The sequence below is a fragment of the Gossypium raimondii genome, chromosome 9, assembly GCF_025698545.1.
Source record: "Gossypium raimondii isolate GPD5lz chromosome 9, ASM2569854v1, whole genome shotgun sequence".
Classification (NCBI taxonomy): Eukaryota; Viridiplantae; Streptophyta; class Magnoliopsida; order Malvales; family Malvaceae; genus Gossypium; species Gossypium raimondii.
The window spans coordinates 49,359,428-49,385,372 of record NC_068573.1 but is presented as its reverse complement, the minus strand read 5'-3'; the positions used below and the strand labels follow the sequence as shown (position 1 = coordinate 49,385,372).

Genomic DNA, 25,945 nt, shown 5'->3' with positions numbered 1-25,945 from the left:
AAAACAGAGCCATGAATAAAATGTTAAGTGTCGAGTATCGACCTTTTTGCTTTGTTATAGGTCATAAATTTTATATTTGAGTACTAACAATAATAATGCTTGGCATGGAAGGTTGTCCTATTTAATTTGCATGGCATTGACAGATATAAATGTAAAGTGTGAGAACTTTACTGACAAACCCTAAAAGAGAACATGCATTATAATATTACATATATATGATTTGCAGAAGAGTGAGAAATGGGAGATTTACACGCCACGTGGACTGCTCCAAAGCCACTAATTCTGCCAACACGTATGTCGATGTGGTCAGATGAATATATGAGCCTGTTTCCATATGGATCATGCATGCATGTGAAAAATACGTCCGTACATTGGCAGTGCTCAATGCTCTTGAGCCTCTTTTAACATCCAAAACAAGACAAACCCTTTTTGGGGAATGACTCAATATTATATAAATCTATGTATATATATGTGCAGTTTATGGCTTCATGTGACTATAAGCTTTAAGCACCGTCATTGCAGTCAGCCTTGAGCCCAGTGTCTGACATCTGTCTACAAAGGGAACCGAGAGAAAAACATTATTCTCAAATATAAAGAGGAGCGAAGTCGAGAATTTCATATACATATATCCTCGACCCCAACTCTACTTAATCTATCTATTTTCAGGGGCCAGGACACTTACCTATTTCTTTTAGTGCTGTCCTTGAATATAAAGTAAACTAATATCATATATATATATATGTTCGATCCCAACCGGACTTAATCTGGACTACCAACACTTGCCATTGACTTTCATTTTACTCTTCACATTTCTTCATTACTTTCATAGACTTAAACATCGAAGAATATACTCTAAAGTATAAAGTTGCAGCCTTCTTGAAGCATTAATCCAGCCCAATCATTACAATTTTCTGAGTCTCAATTTATCATTGGTGGGTTGGACCTTTGGTTTACTAGATTTTGCTTAACACCAATCTGGGCTTGAAAATGTGCCACAAAACTTTATATTATTTTTAGCACAAGTAGGTCGACTTTGATGTTTATATAGACATATATATATATATATATATCTATTTTAATCTTTAAATTTGAAAATTGCAAAAGTTTGACGAATTAAAACTTAACCGAGCTACTTCTTTTCTTTTAACATATTAAATTCAAGTTTTTCATGTAATAGGTATATATGTGTTTATATTTGATTCATGTGTCAATGATGTCAAAACTAGACTAGATCAGATGATTGAACTGATTGAACTTTGAACGATGATTCAATCAATTGAATTGGTGATATAAGACTGGAAGTAAATCAAAATAATGTGAATCGATTAAAAGGGGAAATTAAGACTAAAAAATAACAATTGAACTGATTATGTAAATTTTTTAATAATTTTTATATTTTTATCCACTTGTTGTTGAATCAAACGTTGAATGTGTTTTAAATATATTCTACATTAAATCTGAGCGAACATTTAACATTTAAATTATCTTTTTTTTTTGTTCAGTCAAAATAAACATAACAAACAAACAAAGACGTTGGATAAAACCAACCTCTTTCAAAGCCAAAAAAATTACAAAACTCCCAGAATAACTTTACACTCTGAAGAACACTCAACCTGAGACAAACAACTTCAACTCAAACAATACTAATAAGCATCAAACAATATTCACCACTAGACTTTAAATAACAAAGGTCTCGTTATACCTGCTTTAGTCAGAGCATCATTCATACCATTACCTTGCTGATGAATAACTGTGAATTGAACTCGAAACAACTGGTTAATACTGCAATCTATACCACTAAATCTATTACGCAACGTCCACGGCCGTCTATAATTCCTTTCCAACAACCATTCCAAAGCAACATGTGAACTAGATTCAATAACTAATGGGACTTTCACATGTCCCATATCAATAAACAATTCCAAGGCTATTTTAATGGCTATTACCTCAACCATCTCAAATCCTCTAGCCTTTACCAATCCAGAGAACAAAGCACAAGCCATTCCTTTATCGTCTCTCAATATCCCATCACAACCAGTTTCATCCTCCAATGTTACATTCGTCACATTAAACTTCAACCACCCGGGAGGAGGTGACTTCCAATAAAAAACTATAATAAAAAGACTTAATTAATACGATATTGATATTTTAGTACTGAGTTGATACGGTTAGCCTAAATTTAAATTTAAATTCATATATATATCCTAATGTTTACAGAACAAGAAAGAAAGTCTTTTTGGGGGTCTTGGTTGAAGTGCTACTGTGGACTACATAGGAAAAAGGACCTTAATACTTGTTTTCAGGGGTCAATAAAATATTTAATTTCACAAGTTTTACTAATAATAGAAGCAGATTGGGGGCAAATCTTAAACCTTATTTTAATCCATCCAATTATATTCATTATTGGACCCTAAAGTTGTCAATTATTGTCTAATTTGGGTTAACCCTAATTGGACACTCAAACACCCATAAAAAGTTGTGTATGATAATGCAATGGACAAACACTAGTGAAAGAGAGGATAAAATAATCCTAAAATCTTAGACTAGGCAATTATCTTTATCTTTTAATTATATATATAAGGAGAATTTAAGTAGGTACCGTTGTGATGTGCGTTGTGAAAAGCCAAATCTTATTGAAAAAATATATAATTTTTCTACGAACTTAGTAATTAGTATTATTTTGATATTCATATTTTTACTATCCATTTTAGTATTTAAACTTGACAATTAGATTTATTTTAATCATTAAATTTAAAAATATAAAATTTAATAACGTGACACTCTAAAATTATGTCACATACAATGTTTAGATGAAAATTAAAATATATATATAATTTTCACGTAATGATGTGGTACAATTTTAGCTTTGTCATATATATTGTTCGATAATGGACCAATGATTAAACTAGTTAGACCATTGATTCTCAATTCAATTGTTAGACCAAAAATAATTAAATAGTTAATTAAAAATTCATAAAAATTTTATTAAACATGTTAAACAATTGGTTTTGTCCTAGCTTTCTATTTTTACCGGTTTCAAGTAGTTTTCAAATCAATCGGTTCAACCCCTTTATTTTAATCATAGATCAATTGGTTAAATCGACTAATCCAGTCATGTCTTAATTACGCTAATCACATCATCAAAGCTTATCTAAGTCTAGAAACCAAAATGGATATAATTTTCAAATTTAACTACCAAAGTAAACAAAAAACACTAATATATGTGGTTTCCATTAAAAAAAATCCCTCACTCTATGTCCTATGCGTTGGAATAAATGAGCTTGTAAACCACAAAATATGTATATATTTACACATTTATTATGATAAGTCATGTTAAAATATTAAAAGAGATAAGTTCCAACTCTAAAAATATTATTACTGAAAAGATAATAACAAAACCTTAAAAAAATTAATCTTCGTAAACATAAAACAAACTGATAAAATCTGTTGGGTAAAATATCAGTCTCAAATTCCATAAAAAAACCAGCACTGCAACATTGTTACTCACTACCCCTAAAAAAAATCAAAGAAAGGTGATGAAAGTTAACCCTCAAATATTCGAGATTTTATATAATAAAAAAATTAAAAATCCCCCACTTTCTCTTAGATTCTCTCATTCAATAAAATATCGTAAGCCTCTCTTACTATCTCTCAAACTTTTCACTTTTGTTTAAAAACATACACCCTTTGCCCTTCACTTAATAATTTCCATTATATGTAACATAAATAGCCAGCCTATCAGTTTTCCCATATTGAGTTACCAAAATGGTTGTGGCTTCACCCAGTCCAACTCATCCCGAAAAGGTTCAATTCATTGAGTTACCAATCATAGACCTTTCAGCCGAGAGATCAAAGGTTATAAACCTGGTAATAAAAGCCTGCGAAGAGTACGGTTTCTTTGAGGTGATCAACCATGGTGTCTCCCACGACATTATTACCAGAATGGAAGAACAAGGTCTCGGTTTCTTTGCCAAGCCGCTCGGCGACAAACAAAAGGCCGGTCCGGCCACTCCTTTTGGTTACGGTTGTAAGAACATTGGGTTCAATGGTGATGTTGGGGCAGTTGAGTATCTTATGTTAGGTACTAACTCTTTATCCATTGTTGAAAGATCTTATGCCATCTCTAATGACCCCAAAATGTTCAGGTATGTTTTTTCCCTTAATTTCATTTCTCTTATTACTTTTTAAAATATTGTAATATTGCATGTTTATTTTATAATACAATATTGAAGGAGAGATGGGGTAACACGATTTAAACTTGTACTAAACGAGTTTGGCAACAAATTTAACCGCCACTAATATTTAGTTGTTATCTCTTTTTCTTGAATATGGGCTGTCAAACTACAAAGTTGAGGTCTTCCAAAATTTGAAATATCACGTTGGACTCTTTATGCAAATGTGTAGGTTCTCGCTCAGATTTTAGTTATTAGTTAGTTAGTTTGAGTTTAATTAATGGAGTAAATTTATTTTAGTTATAGTTATTCTGTTTGAGCTTAACTGCGGAATTAATTATTTAGTTTACTCTAGTTCTAAGTTTAAATTTATATAATTTAGTAAAAGATAAGGAAAATGGAAAAATTATGATTTGGTCCTTATATTATGCTTAAATTCTTTAATCTAATTTGGCATGATTTAAAATTTTTAAGAGTTGATATTTTATAAATAAATGTATTTTTTTCTTAAAACAACTTTTGAGTCATCGGAGTGTTTATAAATAAAACCTCTCTGTCTTCATTTTAACTTAAATAACTAATATATGAATATAGAGAGAGAGAGAAAGACTAAAATCTTAAACTTGAACATAATAGAGGAATCAAAATCATGATTTAACCGACAATATATATAAACTTACAAGGTGAGGTCGCAGGAAATTAGTATCATGGAGATCCCTTTAGTAGGAGTCGATTACATTTTACCCTTTTATCGTTAAAATTATCATTTTATTGTTAAAACTAACATGGATGATAGAATAATCAAACTAGTTGTACATGTACCTAATTCTAACATGCAAAAATTAATTTTTAACAATAAAAGTGGATGAAATTTTAATTAAATGACTAAATTACTCTATTATCTGATGTATAAAAATTACTTTACCTATTTTTTTGAGTAAAAAAATAAAATTTAATATAACTCTTAATACAACAACGATATGATACTTTTACCATAAGGTTGCTATATACCGCCCCAAACGGTACTTTTAACGTGGGGTTCATGAACTATATGAATCAACATATATGTCGGGGTACATGAGTTGTATTTCTTCTTTTACACCTCATGCCATGCTTTTATATGTTAATGATTACTGTATTTTCCATATATACACACGCATGTATGTATGCATTCATGCATGCATTGCATATATTTATCATTTTCAACCAATTAAGTTTGAAAAAATCATGATTTATGAACAGACGCACGTGAGTTTTTAAAATCACTTTCAACTTCTTTTCTTCTTCATCATCAAGTCACATGGGGACTGTGGTATGTGGGATATATAGACAATAGTTTTCTCCTACAAGGTGGGATATTATGTCAGAGACAACTTGTCTCTCACTGTGTTCGTTGTCAGTCTTGTAGTTTCACGCTCCTAAAGGTGGCGCGTCTGTATGAAACATGTTAGAAGATTGTATATCAGATTGACATGTCAGAAACTAAACAAGGTCTAATCAAATCAAATGGAATTGAAACTTGATAGCAAAGATTCTTTTTTGGGGTCTGATTCTCAACCCCATATCCCTATACTTACTAGTTTTTTACAATTTAGTTCCTTTGCTTTTGTTAATTGCTTTAAACGAGGCTGAATCCTTTAGGAGTTGTTCACACATTTCACTAAGTATGAAAGGACTTGAGCAGCATTGTGGATTAATCCAAATTGATTGATTCACTCTGAGTGAAATATATTTTTCTTAAAAAGGACATAGAGTGAGGTGGAGTGATTTTTTTTTTTGATAATAAGTACGAAACATTTACATTAATTACATGATTCGCTTAGCCCCACCTCGCTATATGTTTCATGTAATAATTTGTTATAGAATTTTTTTATATATTTTATATTTAAATATTTTTTTGAAAAATTATGTTTAAATATTTACTTATTTTTAAAAAAATTAAAAATATTAAAATTAACTAGCAAAAATTAAGTGGGAGTGGAGTAGGGGGAGTCTTGCCCCACTCCATTACCATCGTTATACTTTACCCCAATTTATTATACAAAATTTGGTGAATCTAACGTGTTTAATATATAACACATGGCAACTGAGTCATTTACTTTTAAAGGACCTTAATATACAGCATTTCAAAGGACCTTATTTGAGTAGTACCTTAGAAAATAGTTAACCCTTATTTTACTATTAATTTTGAACATAGATAATATTATTAACCGAACTTCTTTCGAGTAGGAATACGTGTTATCAACTGGACTTAGCATATAAAACAACTTAGGGGGACCGAGGGCAAAATTAAACTTTCTTTCCTTTTTCTTAAAACTAGTGTGTGATGGTGATTTGTGTGTGTATACTGGTGACAGCTCTGCTGTGAATGGTTACGTAGAAGCAGTGACAGGGTTGGCATGTGAGATATTAGAACTAATGGCAGAGGGACTGAGGGTCCAGGATTCATCAGTGTTCAGTAAGATGATCAAGGACGTTGATAACGACTCCATTTTTAGGCTCAATCACTATCCACCCATTCTCTGCAACGACAATAACAACAACAAAGACCCTTCATTTCTTGCTAATAAGGTTGGTTTTGGGGAGCATACTGACCCTCAGATCTTGACCATCCTCAAATCCAACGATGTGGGTGGCTTGCAAGTTAAATCCCAAGTTGATGATGGGGATCATGGTGTGTGGGTCCCTGTTCCTCCTCACCCTACTGCCTTCTGTGTTAATGTTGGTGATATTTTACAGGTTTGGTTCCATTTTTCTATCTTCTTTTTTATTTTTCCTTCGGGAAAAGCTAGGTGTCATCGTATTCGTATATTGCTTTTTTACTTAAAAATGGGTAAAATAGTATTTGTTTATAGGATTAAAGTGATAAAATGAGTACAAAAACTAATTAAAATAAATAACCCTTTTAACAAAATATTAATTTATCATTTGATTTAATATATAAAAATTAATTTATTCATTATTTGAAAAAAGAAAATAAATACAATTTAATTATTAAAATATAAAGTTACATTTATTATATTTTTCTCTCTTGTCATAATCATATACCTGCTAACTTCTTCTTTTTTGACAATATATGGAACTGATAGAAAAAGGTCTTCTGATTGATGTTATCATTTACAGATGTTGTCATCTGCCTAAAAACTCATAGAATCCAGAAAGTTTTTCTAACGGTTACCCTAATATCTCTTTTTTCCTCGGGCGGGAAACAAACATGGGTCATGATGGTTCAGAGTTTTGAGGAACAAAAACAACAAAAATGTATCGACTGCAATGTGCTGGAGGATAGAAGTGACAGAGATGAGCTAGGAATTCTATATTAGGAGTTTAATATAAGATTATAAAACATGAGAATTAAAATTAAAATTGTTAATGTTTTAGAGGGGTTGATAATGACGTTATAATTTGTAGGAAGGGCTAAAAGAAGATTTCTCATTCAATCAAAATTATTATCTGTTAAACTTAACTTAAATTGTAAATTCAGCTAACTTAACTTGAAAATGACTCGAAATATTAAACTATAAATAACCCAAATTTATAATAATCTAACTTTAAATAACTTAAATCTCAAATCCGGATCTTCAAATACCATGAATTCGAACCAACAAAAATTTAAATAAACCCAATTTCATCCCATTTATTTACTATTATTGTTTTACGCTATACTTGACCAAGTTTTAGAGAGAGAGATTTATTCAAGTTTAAAGTTTCTTACTATAAGCTACAATACATAGCAATGGCAATAGACTAATAGTATTTTGGTTTTTTTTTTTTTTTTTTAAGGCAATGACTAATGGGAGGTTCATGAGTGTGAGACACAGAGCCATGGTGACAAACACCAGCAAGTCCAGAATGTCAATGGCCTATTTTGGGGCACCACCACTCGATACATGCCTCACTCCACCTATAGAGTTGGTCACTCCCCGCAAGCCATTGCTTTATAGGCCTTTCACTTGGGATGAATACAAGAAGGCTTCCCATTCTCTAAGGCTTGGGGACAGTCGCCTTCACCTTTTCAAAGCAACTTAAAAAAAACATATATATATATATCTGTGGGGATTTTTGGCCTGTCATCCCTTCCCATCCCCCCCATAGCAAGCAACAAAAAGCAATTTGTTTATTTTGGGATGGAAAATTGGTTTGTGTTGTATTAATTTATTTGATGTAGTTTAATCCCTAATCGAAAAGCATTTTAATCCAGTAGCAGTGCATTTTCAATCTGATTTCGGGAAATAAGTTTAATTTCAGTTTTAGTCCCTTTACTATGTAGAAAGTTTAGATTTAATCTTTTTACTTTATTAATAGTTCCAAAGTGATAACACGTTTGTTATTGTCGTCTACCAAACACTGCTCTTGTGGTTTTATTTTCACATTTCTACATTATTTAATCACATGACAATACCAACTAATAATATTATAAAAATAAAAGGATTAGATTCAAATTTTCGACATAGTGGAAGGACTAACCTGGAATTAAACTGAAAATATGAGACAAGAGTGGGTTTTGTGTCAAAAATCCAAATACAATAAAGAATCAGAGAAATGAAAGTGAGGAGCATACCATTGATAGTTGTAGTTTTGGATTAGACCTCTTCACTTTTGGGGGGACTTGCCATTGGTCCACTAGGTGGTTTGTGAGTGGAAAAAGGAACAATAATAATGTATTTTTTAAAAAAAGGGTTTAGTGCTGTTGCTGCTGAAGATGTGATGTTGGGCTGCAGAGTTGGAATGTGTTGATGTGGATGGATATTCGAAGGTGGTCGGTAGGATGTTTTCAGTATTGAAATTTGATACATAAATTTAGATGTGATGATGTGATAACTATGGGTTCACGTTATTCATGTTTTTTTTTTCTATTAAAGTCTTCTATTATGTTTAAAATTTAGTCTCTTTATTTTATAACGTCGTTAATTAATATAAATAGTTACATCATTAATTATTATAATATTTTTCTTTACAACATCCATTCCAAATCATCATGTTAACGTAAATATAAATGTTTTATTGTTGTATTTTTAAAAAAAATCAATGTTCACAAATTTAACTAAAACTATTGTCTGCATTTTAAATTGGTATTTATATTTTAAAATATTTCATCGGTTTTCAATTTATTAATATCACATCAATCAAATCTTTTCATTAATTTATTCAATTTAGACGTTAAATGTCAATTTAGATTTGATATTGAACATATTTAAAGGCATAAATTAAATTGTAAACACGTGCGTGCCTACCTCATAGACAACTTAAACTTAATGTGTTAATTAAAATAACAAACAGTGTTAATAAAAATTAAGAAGGCTGAATCTAATTTGTCTATATACTAGATATGCATGGGTTCACAATTTAATCCACTTATTTTACTCTACATAATATTTAACCTAACATTTAACACGCTAGGCAATTAAAAGACTTATCGATACTGTATTTGATAATTTATATTCCTAATATTATTAAATAAAAACATTAAAAATAAAATTAAACCAAAAAAAAAACCTAAAACGTTTGATCTAATTGAAAAAAAAAATCCTAAAAATCAATATTAAGATTTTGATGAATAAAATCTTCTCAGGTCACCTCTCTATTGTGTAGCTCCTCCCTGTAAAAGCTTGAAACTTTGGCGTATCCTCAGTTTCTTTATTCTGATTCGTAACCTCTGATTTGCAGATTGAACTTCTCTTTGAATTTGCTTCACCCACCTCCCTATTTCTGCCGATTTTAGGTAGATAAGTACTGCAACATGGTTCTGCATTCAATTTTGTGGCTAAACCCGTGAAAGGTTTGAACTCGGATTTCTGAGTTTCTTCCTCCTTTTCTTGCTTCTTCTTTAAACCAAAATTAATTGAAACGGGAATTGCATGCTCTTCGTAATCCAAAGCAGGAGCGAAATCAACGTTGCAGTCTATATCCACAATGCTAATAGCATCGTCGGGCTTAGTTTCCACTATGTCAATATAAAACCTTTTGCTCCCGTGGCTGATGATTATGGTATCACCCTTTGTTAAGCAACAAAATTTACGTAAATTTTCTTCCAACACAGCTTTCGGATTCGGAATAGAAATAAAATCACTTGTGTGTGGTTGAATCTTGATGTAACTTCCTTTTTCTAGCTTTTTATTCTTCATATAGACGAAATCACATGCTTTTAGTTGCAAGTTTTCCATCATCCAATCTGGTAAGAACACTACACCGTCTTCATGTCCACTGAACTCGAGAACCCCACAATGGGAAAACTTCCCTTCCGATAAGTTATGAATCTCGAATTGTAAAGGCAAGGGGACTTGATTTTCTATGATAAATTCAAGATCCGTGGAGGGCATAATGATTCTATTACCAACTGATAAATCATCATTTATTTTGTCGTGGAAAGATAATGGGAGGCAACGATAATCTTGTTCGAACAAAGGGTGATCATCAAAATTCCGAGTATCTATTTGCGATTGACGATCATCAATGTAATTGTTGTCATCAATATCACCATCATCCTCGTTTTCTTCTAAAAGACACTCATAATTATCGTCGTCATCATCGATTTCTTTTAAAAAATCAACTATGTCGCTAGTATATATTATTATCATCCACAGATTCTTCAAAATGAGATTGAGAGATTTCATCAACGTGATCTTGATCATGAGATATTTCCATTATTTGCTTTCTTGTAGCTGCTGCGGAAAAACTTGATAATTGTAGAAAGATTAAAAGAAAGTTGAAGGGTTTAAATTTTTTTGGGGAATAAAATGAGGGGTTTAGGTTCTGAAATATTCCAAACAATATGAATGCAAGTAGGGTTGTATTTTTCAAATCATACTAAAACTCGGATTACCTAATTTGATGACTTTGAATTTTGAGATGAATTTTATTTAGATATAATCTCGGTAATATATATTTAATTGAATTAAATTGAGATTAAATCCTATTTTTTTATTATTGTAAAAGAAATCTTACGCAAAAAGAAAGGTATACTTTTTGGGTGAATTTTTCTTCCTCTTTAGAAGGACTAAATGACTAAATAAGATCAGGAGATAAGTCTGACGGAACTGTTTCAAGAGTTGCGGCTGTAAGTCTAATTATAACAACTCTCCACTAACTATATTTTATTCCCATAAAAAACACGTGTCCTCAATTTAACAACAAACTCTGTGGGGACCACGACGGTGGCTTCTCCCATTGCCACGCGCCCTACAAAGATCCCCAGCCGCCATCCTCTCTATCTCTTCTATCACGTGCTTCACTTTCGCGTTGTCCTCAACACGTGCCACTTCATTTTTCTTTAAAAATGTTAATCATATCGATAATAATATTTTATCGACCCTTTTTTCCTCAATGATTTTTTGGAAAAAAAAGAAGGTTCTGATTCACAATTATTGATCATTTGGATTGAACAGTATTAATCACTTTGAGAATAAAAATAATTATTGATAATTTGGATTCAAGCACTTTGAGAATAAAAATATAAATTAATAATAAAGAAAATTAAACTCACGAGAAAACAAAGATTAAAATGAATCAGAATCTAAAAGGTACATCTTAAAATTATATATGAACTATGATTTAATGTGTAATTCTATATATGAAATTTTAATTTGATTTAATTCTTATAAATTATTAACATAATTATTGATATAACATCATTTTATGTTTATATATTGTAAAAATAAATTGATGTATTTATTTCTTTAAATATATATGATTAAATCAAAATTAAATCTCTAAATATACATTTAAATTATAATTAAAATTTCACGTACATAATTGTATCAAAATATTTAAGATAGGAGTAAAAATTTTACTTTATGTTTGATTTTGGAGGTTGGATGTCTAAAATCCAAAAGTGTCTAATAATGGCCAACTTAACGCGTTATTTATTTATTTAATTAAGTTTAATTAAAGGCCTTTTAATTACCTTTTTGTAGTGTAATGTAGAAGTAGCTTATGGTTTATGCCCCATGGACAACTACATGATCTCCAAAAGAATGTTATATATTAATCATAGCTCTTAATTGAACTCATTTAGTGGAACCAATTATTGATATCATTATTATTTTATTCCAAATGAATTAACTGGTGAATTGTAATTTATTTTATTATATTAGTTTTGGGTTCTTTTTATTGGTGAATTATAAGAGGAGGGTAAAGCCTAATAACAACGCGACTAGCATGACGCGGACTCAAGTCACACCTGAGATGGTAAACACGTCAACACACGTGATTCAATTTTATATTTTATTTTTATCCTTACCTTTTATCAAAAGATAAAAATGTTTAACTTTAAATTTATAATGAATTAACATTGGTTTAAATCAATATAAACACAAAAATATTATCTTTTAAATATCAAAATAATCTTTTACCATGGTTGAGGACTATTTCTCATATTTCTATTATAGGAATATATTTTCATATTTTATTATTAAAATATATAAAATTTTATCTCTAGTATGCAGACGTGTTTTTAATTTTCAAAAATATAAAATAGAATTATTTTCATAAATAAAAATAAACTATAAGAAAAACAAATTCTAAATTTCTATTAATTAAAAATCATTTTAAAAAGAAAATTCAAAGTAAAATGAGATCAAGTTAATATGAATTAATGTGATTATTATTAACAACAAAAGTCTTAAATTACAATATCCCCACCCCTCAAATAGAAAAAAAGATGGTTACAAAATACAAACTAAAGTTGAAACGCAATTAGAAAAATCAAACCCTATATTTCCATATTTGTTTTTTTTTCTTTCTAAATTTTACTTGAAAATTCCCTCACATGTTGAAGTTAAATTGCTGTTGTAACAAAAAATCATCACAATCCAAGAAATGATCTGATGTAATATTATCAACTCCACGCAACCATGGTTGGAAATCCATGCCGTGGTTGTAATCATTAGAGGAACCAATTTGGCTAGCCTGAAAGTAATATGGGTTCGGGTTTTCATTAATCGGGACCATGTTACCGTAACAATCGGAAAAATCTGATGTTGGTGAAACTTGAGTCTCCGACGAGATTGCGGTGCTGGAATTGTCAAGGGTGTTATAACTTAGGGCTACTTGTGGTATAACGATTTGCCCCGTGGAGGTGGCTGTTGTGGAGGAGGAGGAGGCGATGCCGGCTTGAATTCGTTCAACTAACCTTGGCATCCATAGGTATCGCATGGTGTCTTTGAATTGCTTACTGTTCACGTCACATTTGAGTTGCTTGGCATGTTTTTGGACACGAGTTCTCCAATAGTTTTTTATCTCATTGTCAGTTCTTCCAGGCAAATGTTGGGCAATTTTGGACCATCTATAATAGTAAATTAAAAAGCTTTGTAAATTGTGTCTAAAAGAACTAAACTTTATATAAAAAATTTGTGTCATGAATGTTATTGATTTGAAGTTACTAATAATATTATAAAAGTAGAGAGAATAAATTATGTTAAACTAAAATAGAGCGATTAAATCTTGAATTTTAACATAAAAAAGGACTAAAACCATAATTAAACCGAGTTAAAAGATTACCTATTTCCCCAATGAGAGTGAAGTTCAAGAATTAAAAGTTGTTCTTCAAGGGTGATGTTCCCACGTCGAACATCGGGTCGAAGATAATTTAACCATCTCAATCTGCAGCTTTTTCCCGTCCTTTTGAGACCTATAAATATTTAAGAAATTTTATAAGTAAAATAAATTTTAATTATAATATAATTATAAATACATATCCGAGCAATGAACTAGAAACCAAAGCAATCTAGACTAAATTTGACTCACTAAGCTAAAGCCCACACATGACAAAAAATTATGTATGATGAAACTCAAACCTAAATACACGAGACTCGGTGCCTCAATTTTTTATCAACAATACCAAATTTGTATAGATATAAATATATAAATATATATGTCATTGGGATATTTGTATTTAGAAACAATAAATTTTTTGGTAAAGTTATATGCTTTGATGATTAGGTTCTCCCTATACGATACCAACATCATGAACCTCACATTCAAAGCCCCAAATCCTCCAGCATTTCCATGGAACATGCAGCTTTTTACTGTCTTTTCTTACAATTTGGTCCAAACTATATATAGGGTTAATTGCATCGAGCATTCTCAAATTACAAGTAGAATTCTAAATTGATCTTTAAACTTCAAAACATTTCAATTGAATCCTCAAGTTAAATTATCATTCCAATCAAGTCATTTCCTCAGCTTGGATATGATTGGTTTGAGGACATGTTATATCCTTTCCATGCTAACAATTGAGTCCAAAACTATAAATTGACAAAAGGACCTGATTAGAACGATAGTTGGATACTCCCATTCGAGGATTCAATTGAAGCTTTAATGAAATATAGGACCAATTGATGAAATTTATCCCTCGTCTACAAATCCACGAAAAAAGAATCAAAACCCAAGATTTTTCTCTCTTTTTCTCGTCGGAAACTTCACACTTTTGTCAGGAAAAGATGGAAAAAAAGAAACATATGAAGTTGGAGGTTAATTTTTGGTCTATGGCGAACTCAAATCCATATCCATTACATGGAGATATGAAAACAAGATCACCTCGTAAACAGCAAGTAAAAGGAGAATATTTGTATAGTAATAGTATTATAATATTACCTGCGAAAAGAGCAAGTGAATTCCATCGACCTTCACCATGAGCAGCAATGTAATTAACGAGCTTTAAATCTTCTTCAACAGTCCATGGTCCTCGTCTCAGCTCTATTTGATGATCCTCCTCTTCCCTTCGTACGTTTCCCTTTGCTTTAACATCCATTCTTTTAAACCCTTTAATGGGGAGACTGATATTATAAAGGTATATATATTTTGTAATTTATAAAACTATATATATATGATGATGATGATGATGATGATGATAGAGATAAATATCTTTTGAGACAGAGAAGAAAAAGGGAAGCAAACAGATAGAAAGAGAGTTAGGATTAATCCAAGGAGGATAGCTAAAAGTGGGGGGGGTTTTATAGACGGAGGTTGGTATTTGAAAATGGAGGACAAAAGAAAAAAGGGTTAAATTATGCTATTAGTCCTTGTATTATGTTTTAGTTTTTTATGTTTTAATTTGGTTATTTTTATGTTTTTTTCATATATTTTTTTTTAATTTTGAAAGTTGTTAAATCGTGAAGTGTTTTTTTACTCTACAAGCAAAGTTAAAAAATTGGGATGTGTCTCTTTTATTTAGTTTTATTATTATTTTAAATATAATTTAAAGATATATGATAAAAATTTTAACATCGCTTGTGAAATTAAAAAATTCACTGCTAGATTATAATTAATTACCTTTGTAACTAAAAAAAAAAGTCTAATAGGAAGTTAATTAATTCAACAAAAATTGAAAAATGTTGTTACTAAGTAGGGTGCTATAATATTTGTTTAGGCGGCTTTGGGGAAGGTGTGGGCATGACTCTATTATGTCCCTCTGTATTCCACTTGCATGCAACCAATTAGTAAACAACCATTCTATATATGTTCCACTCTACGCTCTCTCAATGGGGAGGGAGGCTTTAGCAATTAATGTATTAATCAATAAGTATTACATATATAAGTATATAAAGTTAATTGCACCATACGTCCTTAAACTATAACTTAGAATTTTATTTTATTTTAGAACTTCAAACGGATCTTTAAAGTATCAAATATTGTTATAACAATTAAGTTCTAATAGAGTCTTGGATACTACAATTGGGGGCAACTCAGACCTTTCCTAGAGTTCAAAGAGCTGTCGAGTCAAACGTGGTTCTCACCTTTTAAAGTGCGGGGAACCTTTGAGTTTAGTAATTGAACGATGCTTGGGTGATATTGAAACAGAGCTTCAGGGTTTTTTTCCTCTCTTCCCTTCCTCTTAAGTAGAGAGATGTATTTATAGATGAAGAATTGTCTGAAACTAACCCCATCTCATGCTAGCTTCCTTGTAGGGTCGAATCATAGGCTCAATTTAGGGTATAAGCTGAATATGACTTTTTAGGAGGTTAGTGAATTTGGAGAGTTTGGATCATTAAATGAGATTGATCTCATTGTAACTATTGTCCTTGGTGGATTTGCGACAATGGTGTCATGGCATTGCATTGTGGCGTTGCCTACTAAATGTCAACAACAACGTAGGCTCTTTCTTTGTGGTGCAAGTAATGCCTAAAGGTATAACAAGTCTCGTAAGTATTGTATCAATTATGTCCTTTCATTAGTTTAGCTATAATTTTTTTGAGTGTTAAGTGACAACTCAAATCGTGTCCATGGTAGATTTGCGACAATGGTATCATTGCGTTGCCTACTAAATGTCAATAACAACGTAGGCTCTTTCATTGTGATGCAAGTAATACCTAGGAGTATAACAAGTAACGCATCAATCATGTCCTTTCATTAGTTTAGCCATTAAATTTTTAGTGTTAAGTGACAACTCAAATGTAACTTATAGCCATAAACGAAGCTAGAAATATCATGAAGGGTGAGACTAAATTTACGGACTATTATAATTTGATTTTTTATAGGTTTTTACTCGAACCCAATTTAAATTATATTTAATTACCAATTTTACTGTTAAAAATAATTAAATATTAAATATTATTTTATATTATTATTTATATATTTTATAATTTTTTAAAATATATTTTATCATTTAATAAGCCGACCCAAATAGGTATGTTTTATATGTAAAAATTTAGTAGGAATTATTAACTTATTACGAAAAACACTATAATCTATTTGATATAATTAAAATAGGTATATAATTATTTAAAATTACAATTGAATTTATGATAGCAAAATTTCTACTTTTCAATGTAATTTAAGATATTTAGAAATTCAGGGGAGGAGATTATAAATTTTCCTTATTTGTTAATATTTAGAATGTTGTAATATTTCAAGGGACATACAAGAAATTTACCAAACTAGGGGCAAAGCCCCGGCCAGTCCCTATCTTTGTCTCTGCTTATAGCATATTTAAAACACGAGAATAAAATTGTAAATGTATATATACACACTACATGAACAATTTAGATTTGACGAGTAATTTTTTTGACACTATTATTTTTATAATACATTAGAATTAAGTTGTTCATACAATAACTACACATGTGTTTATAATTCAAGTATTATAAATTTGTCCCAGGTCAAATTTGAGTTGATATAATACCTAAATTCATGACTAGGTTAAAAGGAATAACATGATAGATATAATGTTGTTTTGAAATTTAGAGATTAATTTAAATTATTTATAATACTTTGAAAATATTTTATGCATATATGTGTATTGGACCTGACCATGGGTCGGGCCACTCATCCAGGCTTGAAGGCTTGCCCGAAAAGTGGGAGGGTTTAGACAAAAAATAAAGCTCATTTTCTAAACGGGTTGAGTCTTGGGTAGGCTTTTTTGGCTTAGGCTTGGCCCAAATCAGCCTAAATTTTTTTGTTGTTGTCATTTCACTATTATATTGCTACTATTTTTTTGTTATTATTTGGATATTGTATATATTTTATTTTATTATTAAATTTGCTACTATTTTAGAGTTATACAATAAACTACTGAACTCAATCACTTGCTGTTGTTACTCTTTAGTTTTCTGTTGAGGTCTATCCTATAAAGGTACTCAAATTGACTCTAGAGATATAATAATATGGAGAAGAGAAAATTGTTTCAAGCACTTACAGAACCAGAAGCGCCCCTTATTTCAAAGAGAGAAGGACGAGTTATTCACATTTCATTTGGTGGCCAGAGGCAAATTGAAAGCTAAGCAATGGTAATTCTAAAGATTCCCCGGGGGAAAAATAGAGATGTCTCTGTACGTTGCCCATAATATGTGGGAGTATCGACGTAATTTCATAGAATCATTCGATCTGAATGCTACATGAAGAACATAAGCCAGATGACGGGATGGGAAGACCTAGGATGTAGAAAATCATAACATGAGTGGTTCAACAGATTTGGATTCCTATATATCCACCCATGTGGTACTTCATTGTATATATAAGAGTTATACGAACCCATCTGTATAGATATCATCATCTACATCCAGAAAGCCGTATGCTTTAGAAGAAGCTTGTACAATTTGGGAAGGGGTTTTGATTGATCGGTCAAAAAGAAGAATCTACTTCAATCGGTATGCCCTTAGGCGCATTTTCTTGCTAAGTTGCAACTATTTTAATGTTATTTAAGTAGAAAAACTTTTTTTAGTGTGTTTCAATTTGTCGGGGAATATTTATTTTAATGTTTTTAAGTTTGTTTTATATAAAAATAATCTAAAATAAATAAATACATGCATGTCGGGTCGGGTCAGGTCAGGTCGGGTTGATCGCAAGTTTAGTATTTTTAATTTAAACTAGATTTGGACAGAAGTTTAGGCTCATTTTTCAGACCGAGACAAATCTAGACCTTTAAAACGGACCTAAATTTTGCACCAACCCGACCGATTATGAGATATACAAAGGGCCAATTGAGTTGAGGACCAATCTTGGTTTTCCCCATATCCACTTCATTAATTAGCCATAGTTATGGCTACCTTTCCCTATATTGGAAGGCACTATTGGATCAGTTGAATGCATATTTAATTTTAATTTTAGATTTTTTTATATATTCAATATATACTTTTACTATTATTTTTAAAAATAGAATATTGATTATAATTTATTTTATGGGTTAAATAATTATTTGGGGCTTGAATTTGGCAATAATTTCTACATTAGGATTTGAACTCTTTTTATCCAAGTTTATCCTTAAATTTGATAATTGTTCTTACATTGGGGCCTGAACTAGACAATTATTCTCACATTGAGGTTTAAACATTTTTTGTCCAAGTTAGTGCTTGAACTTAGCAACTGTTCTCATATTGGATCTTGAACTTGACAATTATTCCTACATTGGACTTGAATTTTAAGGTTTTCAAATAAATATCAAGGACTAACTTGAAAAAAAAAGTTTCAAGCTCCAACATGATACAATTATCAAGTCCAAATCTCAAAATAATTTAACCCACCAATATTTAATGTAAATGGTTGACATTTTAACCGATGTTTAATGACAAAGGATTATAATTGGAAGGTATGTCGGGTCAATATTAAGCTGCCTTTAATTAGGTTAAAATATGTTTTAATACGATATTTTTTATATTTAGAATTTAGTTTTTAGTTTTGAAAATTTAGGTCTAATTATTAATATTAATTTTTTCTATTAAATTAGCTAACGTAATAATTTGAAATTAAAAATAATACTCACTTAATTATCATGTAACAAAAAAATGTTGTAATGAATTTGAGTATAATATAAGAATTTTAACGACGTTAAGAATTGGACATTCATTTCTAAATCCGAAAAGTAAAGGAACTAAATTCCTTGAAATAAAAGTAGGACTAGATTTCAAATGTATGAAGAGAACAATGACCTATAGTATATTTTAACCAAAGAATTACAAGTCATTTTTTTATTGGGTTAAATTACTTTTTGGAGTTTAAACTTGGCAACTATTTCTACAATTGAGCCTGAACATTTTTTTCCAAGTTAGCCCATAATATTTCTATGAAAACCCTAAAGTTCAAGTTCTAATGTGTGAACAATTGTCAAGTTCAAGCCCTAATATGTGAACAATTGCCAAGTTCGGGGGGTTAACTTGAAGAAAACAATAGTTTAGGCCCCAATATGAGAACAATTACCTTACTCAAGCCCTACTATAGGAACAATTGCCAAGTTCAATGACTAACTTGAACAAAAAAAAGGTTCAATCCCCCATATGAAAATAATTGCAAAGTTCAAGTCCCAAATATTAATTTAACCCTTTTTTATTTGGACATATGAAAGTTGAAACTGGGGGTAATTATTAATTATTATAGTCAATGACACATTATCTTAATGACAAAGTTAAATCTCTTGCTAGGGCAAAGCCAATAAAGTTTGATTGTTGAGTTAAATTTTTAAAAATTAAAATATTTAAAAAAAATCGTATAAATTAATGTATAACATTAACGTTGAATAAATCAATGTATAATATAATTAAATTTTCAAGGACTTTTGACTCTATCAAATGCTCGAATGCCTAAAAAAAGGTGATCGGTTTGTAGACTGAGAGTGTCTCGTCCAGTGCCTGAGAAGACAATAATCATATATGGTTTACATCAATGTGACTCAAACATGACAATGTTGTGATCCCAAGTTCGACTCCCACCTTTGTAAATCATATGTAGGTGAGTTAAGTTCTTGAATTAATTTATTTTGTTTATCACTCATAATGATTGAGTTTAATGGTAACTTCGATAAGATTATTAGTTGTAACCTCCAAAAGAAAATATTTAAAAATTCTAGCATTCCATATAATTTTTAATATTTAATTAAAGTTTTATATAAAATGTATAAATATTAACTTTATTTTAATGTACAGTTTGATATATAAACTTTTATTTGGTGTAATTATACATATGAAACTTGTATTGCCATTCATATGTGTACATAAAATTTTGATTTTGATTCAATTATACACATTTAAAAAAATAAATATATTTATTTCATATTGGATTAATGTAATTGTTTGTATATGTAATTTCCAACGTAAAATAGTGCTAATTCAATAATGTTGCTAGTGATTTTTGAAAATTGAGTGAAACCAAAATTCTATGTATAAAATTGCACAAAAAAGTTCATGTACGATATCGCACATTAGATCAAATTTCATATATAGTTTCAATATTTATCCCCAAAAATATTTTAATTATTTTATTTATTAGTAATTCTCTTATTAATTTTGTTAAGTTTAATTTTTTAATAATTTAATGTATAGAAGCGGGATTAATTCAATGCTTTTTAAGTACCCTACACACAAGGCAAAAAAAGGTTCCATTAAATTATTGTATTAATTAAATGTTACTCCACAATGTTATAATTATATCAACTAGAAATAAATTTTTTGTTAAACCCTAAGAAAGTGTGCTTTGATTTAAATTGAGGTGGACCATGATGCAAAGAATTTAAATGCCATTATAAGATAATTTCACACATTTTTTCAATGGATTATTATGCTTTGAGTTCTTTTTAAAATTTATTATAATGTAATTATGTTTCATTTATTTATAATGTGATAGAGTTTTAAGGGTTAATGTATTTTAGGTCATTAAATCCACATTGGTATTTGTACTTTTTAATGTTTACGTTATATCTAAATTTAACGACTAAATTTATTTTGCTCCATGTAAATTTGATGAGTTGACATTTTGAGATTGTGTCATAACATCAAATTTTAGTGGTGGACAATAATATCCATATATATAGATATGAAAGTGAATTTAATTGCCAAGTTTTAGGGTGAAACTCTTTTTTATTAAAAAAAAAACTTTATTGCCAATATATTTATCAATGACCAATAGGTCAGAGATGAAAATGGTATTTAACACTCAGGATTTGCAAGAAATATAGGGATATCCATTATGGGTTGGTATTAGCAAGGAAGATGCGGCGACCTTGTTCGTGGAAACGGTGAGATGGATTATGACAATGGTGTTCTACGAAATGTCATAAGAATAGTTGCTGGTGATTGGAAAATTGATCTCAAACACAAACACGTGTTTCTTGAAAGAAATTGAGTAGCAAATAGTATGGCAGCCATGGCTTTTAATTTGGAACTCGGTCTTATTGTCTTCCCACAGCCACCTGATGCAATTCTTTAAATTTTACATGATGATTTAGATGGTTTTGTAGTAACTAGAATAGATGTAGACAAAATATCTTGCAGTTGTAAAGGCGGTTGAGAGAAGAAATGAAGTCCCAATGTGCATCTTCTAGCCACCTTATTAATATCATCTTTCTACCCAAATTTAGAAGGTATTAAAATTTTTTTTATCAATGTTGACTAAGTTATTGCTTTAGTACCAAAAAGAATCTTAGATTCATTTAACATGAAATCCTCAACAACTCTTTCTTTCATTTAGGTTAAAAATTAATATTTTATTTTATGTATAATATATATATATAAAAATCACGAATAATAAAATTCTTTTGAAATGTAAATAAGTATTCGGGTTGGTCCTAAACTATGAATCAAATTCATGGTGACCCTAAACTTCAAAAATTATAATTTGATCATCAAATTATAAGTTATTCAATCTCCGTTCCATTATTTTTTCCATTAAAATGTTAGTTAGTGACATGTGTCAATAATGGATGGTAACATATGAAAGATATCTATTAAAAAAAAAACAATGAGAAAATAAATATAGAAACGACCACATTTATATACGTAAGAAAATTCCTTTATGTCGATTGAGTCTTAGTTCGATTGGCATAAGCATTGCTGTTAATGTAAGAGGACGCGAGTTTAAACACGTTGAAACGTATTATCTTCTTATTTATTTGTTCGGGTTATGAATCTTTTTAGATATTATATCTAAAAGAGTAGATATTATCGAAATTTATAATTTGTGAAAATGAAACTAAAATATTAGTAGTATTGTTTGTCCCATATGACGCATACCAAACATCATTCATCAGTCATCACTAAAACAAACAAATATTGAATTAACCAAACTTAAAAAACCAATTTCTGAATTGTATGATGCTAAAATTGTAATAAAAAATTGATGAGTTGATGTAGAAAGTAGGACAAGTTTTTTAATTGCTTACCCCCCATTACGGGACTGGAGCGTGGCGGGGGGAAAGCAAGCATAGCATCAAAACGAAGGACACGCCTCCTCCATCCCTTCCCACTTTTCTTATGGGATTTAAACCCTAGTTTTGGTTAATTATGCTTTAACTCCCTTTTATCTGTATACATTTAAAATTTAATCCTTTTACTTTTCAGATTTCAAAATTTTTAATTGTTAATATTGTTTTGTTAAATCCACTGGTGCGACATTTTGGGATAAAAGAAAAGAAGTACTCACTTAGTAGCCATGTAACAAAAAATTGATGTTGTGATAAATCTGAATTTAATAATAATGTTAACAAATGAACTTACATTTTAAAGTCATTCAAACACGAAACTTCAAATGTACGAACACTACAAAAACTTAGATTTCTTAAATTATTTTATCGCTTATCAAACCAACAAATCCCTCAATAGTGAATAAGGTATTGGTTAAATAGCGAAATTGGGGCTTGAAATTTTTAATATTTTAGGTTGGAACCCTATTCTTTAGGTTATTCTAAATTTATTTTAATTAATTAATTATTCAATTCAGTATTAATGATGATTTTAGTGAAATTTCGTAATTTTAAAAAAATCCCCAGCACCATAACCAAATCCCTCTTCTCTTTTGTCTTTTGCATACTCTAAAATATCAGAATATTCAAAATCAATTAATTATTTTTAATAAAAATTCAAACTTTAAAAATGATTTGATAATTTGTTAATCCTAATTTTCTTTTAATTTTTTCCCCTAATATCTAGCTTCTACCATCCTTTAATTTATTATGTTAAAGAGTATTTACTACCAATATTGACTGGATTTTTTTATAATAAATTCATTTAAAACTATTATGCAAAGAGTGGCAAAAAGAGTTTAGATTAATCAATTACATTTAAAAATTTAAAATATGCTCCAAGTTCACGTGCTCTTCAGATATTTGGAATTTAATCTCTTTTCTTCTTTTAGATTTCAAAATAAAAATCCAATAGTTAATATTGTTAAAATTCTTCTATTAAATTTAGGTTCATTACAACGATTTTCTTTTTCTTACTATATAATTATTGAATGAATATTTTGTTATTTCAAAATGTTACACTGCGAATTTAACTAAAGGACCAAAATTTTAAAAATAAAAATAAAAAGATTAAATTTCAAATATACAAAATTACATGTACTTAAACCATATTTTAACTAAAAAAGGCGTAGCATGTAGTTTGGGTACCAAGCATATCTTTTGATATGAAACTGAAGCATTTCAAGTATAAATATATAGTTTTTAGACCATTGGAAATTGTGTAATGATGCTTAGAGAAATGTATATCAAAAAGTAATAAGCAAATGAAATGTTGACATGGAAAGATATTAAGTCATAATTGATAACCTTTTATTTTATTGAAAATTCCCATGATTTGGTTCTCCTACAACCCATTGCTATTATGATAAGAATTTGACCCCCAAAACACTCATTTTTCAAATTCTTATTATTTTATTTACCTTCTTTCAGACGGGTGTAGTATCATAATGCTTAAAACTATACATAATCCATTATCAATTTTTAAATAAGAGAATAATGCGCTTCAACGCACTCGAACCCACGTTTTCTTGCACTAGTAATGATACCGATGTCAATTAAATTAAGACTCAATCGGTTAACTCGAAATTATTAAAAACACTTGAATTAGTGTTCCTACACGCAATTATTACTATTAAATTCATTTATTGTGATTCGAAAATCTGAATAAATAAAAAATTTCAAAATTAGAATAATATAAATTTAGTTTGATCTGTTTTAAAACAAATCGGAAAAACGTCTCCCAACTAAGTCTTCATCTTCGATTTGTGACTCAAAATTATCGTGCTCATACAAGCACTTGTCGCTATCAAGTTTAAGTTATTGTTGGTAGCATTTTTCCCTTCTTTTTTTTTAATGGTGATAGATAGATAATATTTGATCTAAAATTTATTTGATTTAAAATAACTTAAAAAAGTTTCAAAACTCGAATTGATTCTATTCATATTGATCCAACTCAAAATCAATTCGACCTGTTCTATTGATAGGTTTACCGATAGTATGCAAAGAAAAAAAAGCCCCAAGAAATAAGGTAAACTATATTAGTAGTCATCGAACTATTAGTAAATTTCTTTTTTAGTTACTTAATTACAAAAAGTTACAAAATGATCACTTAATTATTCAATTTTATCTTTTTTTTGTCACCCAACTATCTTAGAGTTTTAGGTGTTTCTACTTTTACATTAGTCAGATGGTGACTATGAATGAATATGTTCATCATCCCCGCCTTTGACCCAATTTGTCACTTGGCAATTTAATGCTAAGAAAAAATTGCACTTCCAAGTCCATGGACCCCAAGTTCATGAAGCTACAAAATTAGGGTTTCAAGAACCTACAGCAACAATCAAATTTAGTGAACGGTTGAAAAGTTTGATATTGTTAACAAATTTATCAATTAAAGTCAAAACTTGTTTAAAAATCTCAAACTTACAACAATCTTTTTCAGCCGATTACGGTGAAATTAAAAAAAGTATTAACTTAAAAATATTTTATTTTATTTCATATTTATCCTAATTACGAATGAAATTTAGAAATTTGAAATTAGATAGTGACAACCATGATTTCCATTAAATTTTTTTTGGTCATTTGTTCAAAAAGGTAGCCCGGGTTTTAGGGGTGAATGGGGTTGATATTTCTAATTGGACGGTGGTGTTTCTTCATTGACCATATTCATCACCAATCAATCACATCTCTCCCATTATTAATTAGCATTAAATATCTAAATTATCTCCTTAATTTTTGTAGATAAACTACATATAAAGTTATTAAATTATTAGTAACTTTACGTTTTGATCATTTAATTTTAAAAAGTTATAAAATGGTTACTAAACTATTTAAAAGTTTTCATTTAGATCATTGGGTCGTTAAAATCATTGTTGTATGACATTATTTGTTCGCATTGCCTATACTCACCCCCTTCTCTTCTACAGTTTAGTTTTTTTCCCCATAAAATTAACAACTTTGAACGTCATGAATTTACAAACCAAAATCCAAACTACTTTCTTTTTCAATCTCCGATATTGATCATCAGATCGACTAAGATCTAAAAAATATTATTTTACTTGTTGATGAGTATTGATTTACCATACCGGTCGTTGGAATCGTCACTTAGAAC

General features: G+C 29.7%; 3 protein-coding genes across 3 annotated transcripts; 1 reads left to right on the top strand and 2 right to left on the bottom strand.

Annotated features, from left to right (window-relative positions):
- The first annotated feature begins 3,633 nt into the window (after nucleotides 1-3,633).
- Nucleotides 3,634-8,396, top strand: LOC105800778 (gibberellin 2-beta-dioxygenase 2). The gene is made up of 3 exons (XM_012632094.2): nucleotides 3,634-4,145; nucleotides 6,530-6,911; nucleotides 7,956-8,396. The coding sequence occupies exons 1-3, from the start codon at nucleotides 3,766-3,768 to the stop codon at nucleotides 8,199-8,201; spliced, it is 1,008 nt and encodes a 335-aa protein (XP_012487548.1). The 5' UTR covers nucleotides 3,634-3,765; the 3' UTR covers nucleotides 8,202-8,396.
- A 1,349-nt stretch (nucleotides 8,397-9,745) lies between these two features.
- Nucleotides 9,746-10,786, bottom strand: LOC105797787 (uncharacterized). Its single transcript, XM_012627708.1, has one exon. It carries the CDS (start codon nucleotides 10,784-10,786, stop codon nucleotides 9,746-9,748), a length of 1,041 nt encoding a protein of 346 aa, XP_012483162.1.
- Nucleotides 10,787-12,752: 1,966 nt separating this feature from the next.
- On the bottom strand, nucleotides 12,753-15,101 carry LOC105800779 (transcription factor MYB78). Its single transcript, XM_012632095.2, has 3 exons — nucleotides 14,766-15,101; nucleotides 13,671-13,800; nucleotides 12,753-13,455 (listed from the first exon to the last, which is right to left on the bottom strand). Exons 1-3 carry the CDS (start codon nucleotides 14,920-14,922, stop codon nucleotides 12,936-12,938), a joined length of 807 nt encoding a protein of 268 aa, XP_012487549.2. The 5' UTR covers nucleotides 14,923-15,101; the 3' UTR covers nucleotides 12,753-12,935.
- Between the last annotated feature and the right edge of the window lie 10,844 nt (nucleotides 15,102-25,945).

Coding starts and splice junctions, on each gene's coding strand:
- LOC105800778 (XM_012632094.2), top strand. CDS start 3,766: ATGGTTGTGGCTTCACCCAGTCCAACTCATCCCGAAAAGGTTCAATTC. Junction 4,146..6,529: donor AATGACCCCAAAATGTTCAG/GTATGTTTTTTC, acceptor TACTGGTGACAG/CTCTGCTGTGAATGGTTACG. Junction 6,912..7,955: donor ATGTTGGTGATATTTTACAG/GTTTGGTTCCAT, acceptor TTTTTTTTTAAG/GCAATGACTAATGGGAGGTT.
- LOC105797787 (XM_012627708.1), bottom strand. CDS start 10,786: ATGAAATCTCTCAATCTCATTTTGAAGAATCTGTGGATGATAATAATA.
- LOC105800779 (XM_012632095.2), bottom strand. CDS start 14,922: ATGGATGTTAAAGCAAAGGGAAACGTACGAAGGGAAGAGGAGGATCAT. Junction 13,801..14,765: donor TTCACTTGCTCTTTTCGCAG/GTAATATTATAA, acceptor AAATATTTATAG/GTCTCAAAAGGACGGGAAAA. Junction 13,456..13,670: donor CACTCTCATTGGGGAAATAG/GTAATCTTTTAA, acceptor TTACTATTATAG/ATGGTCCAAAATTGCCCAAC.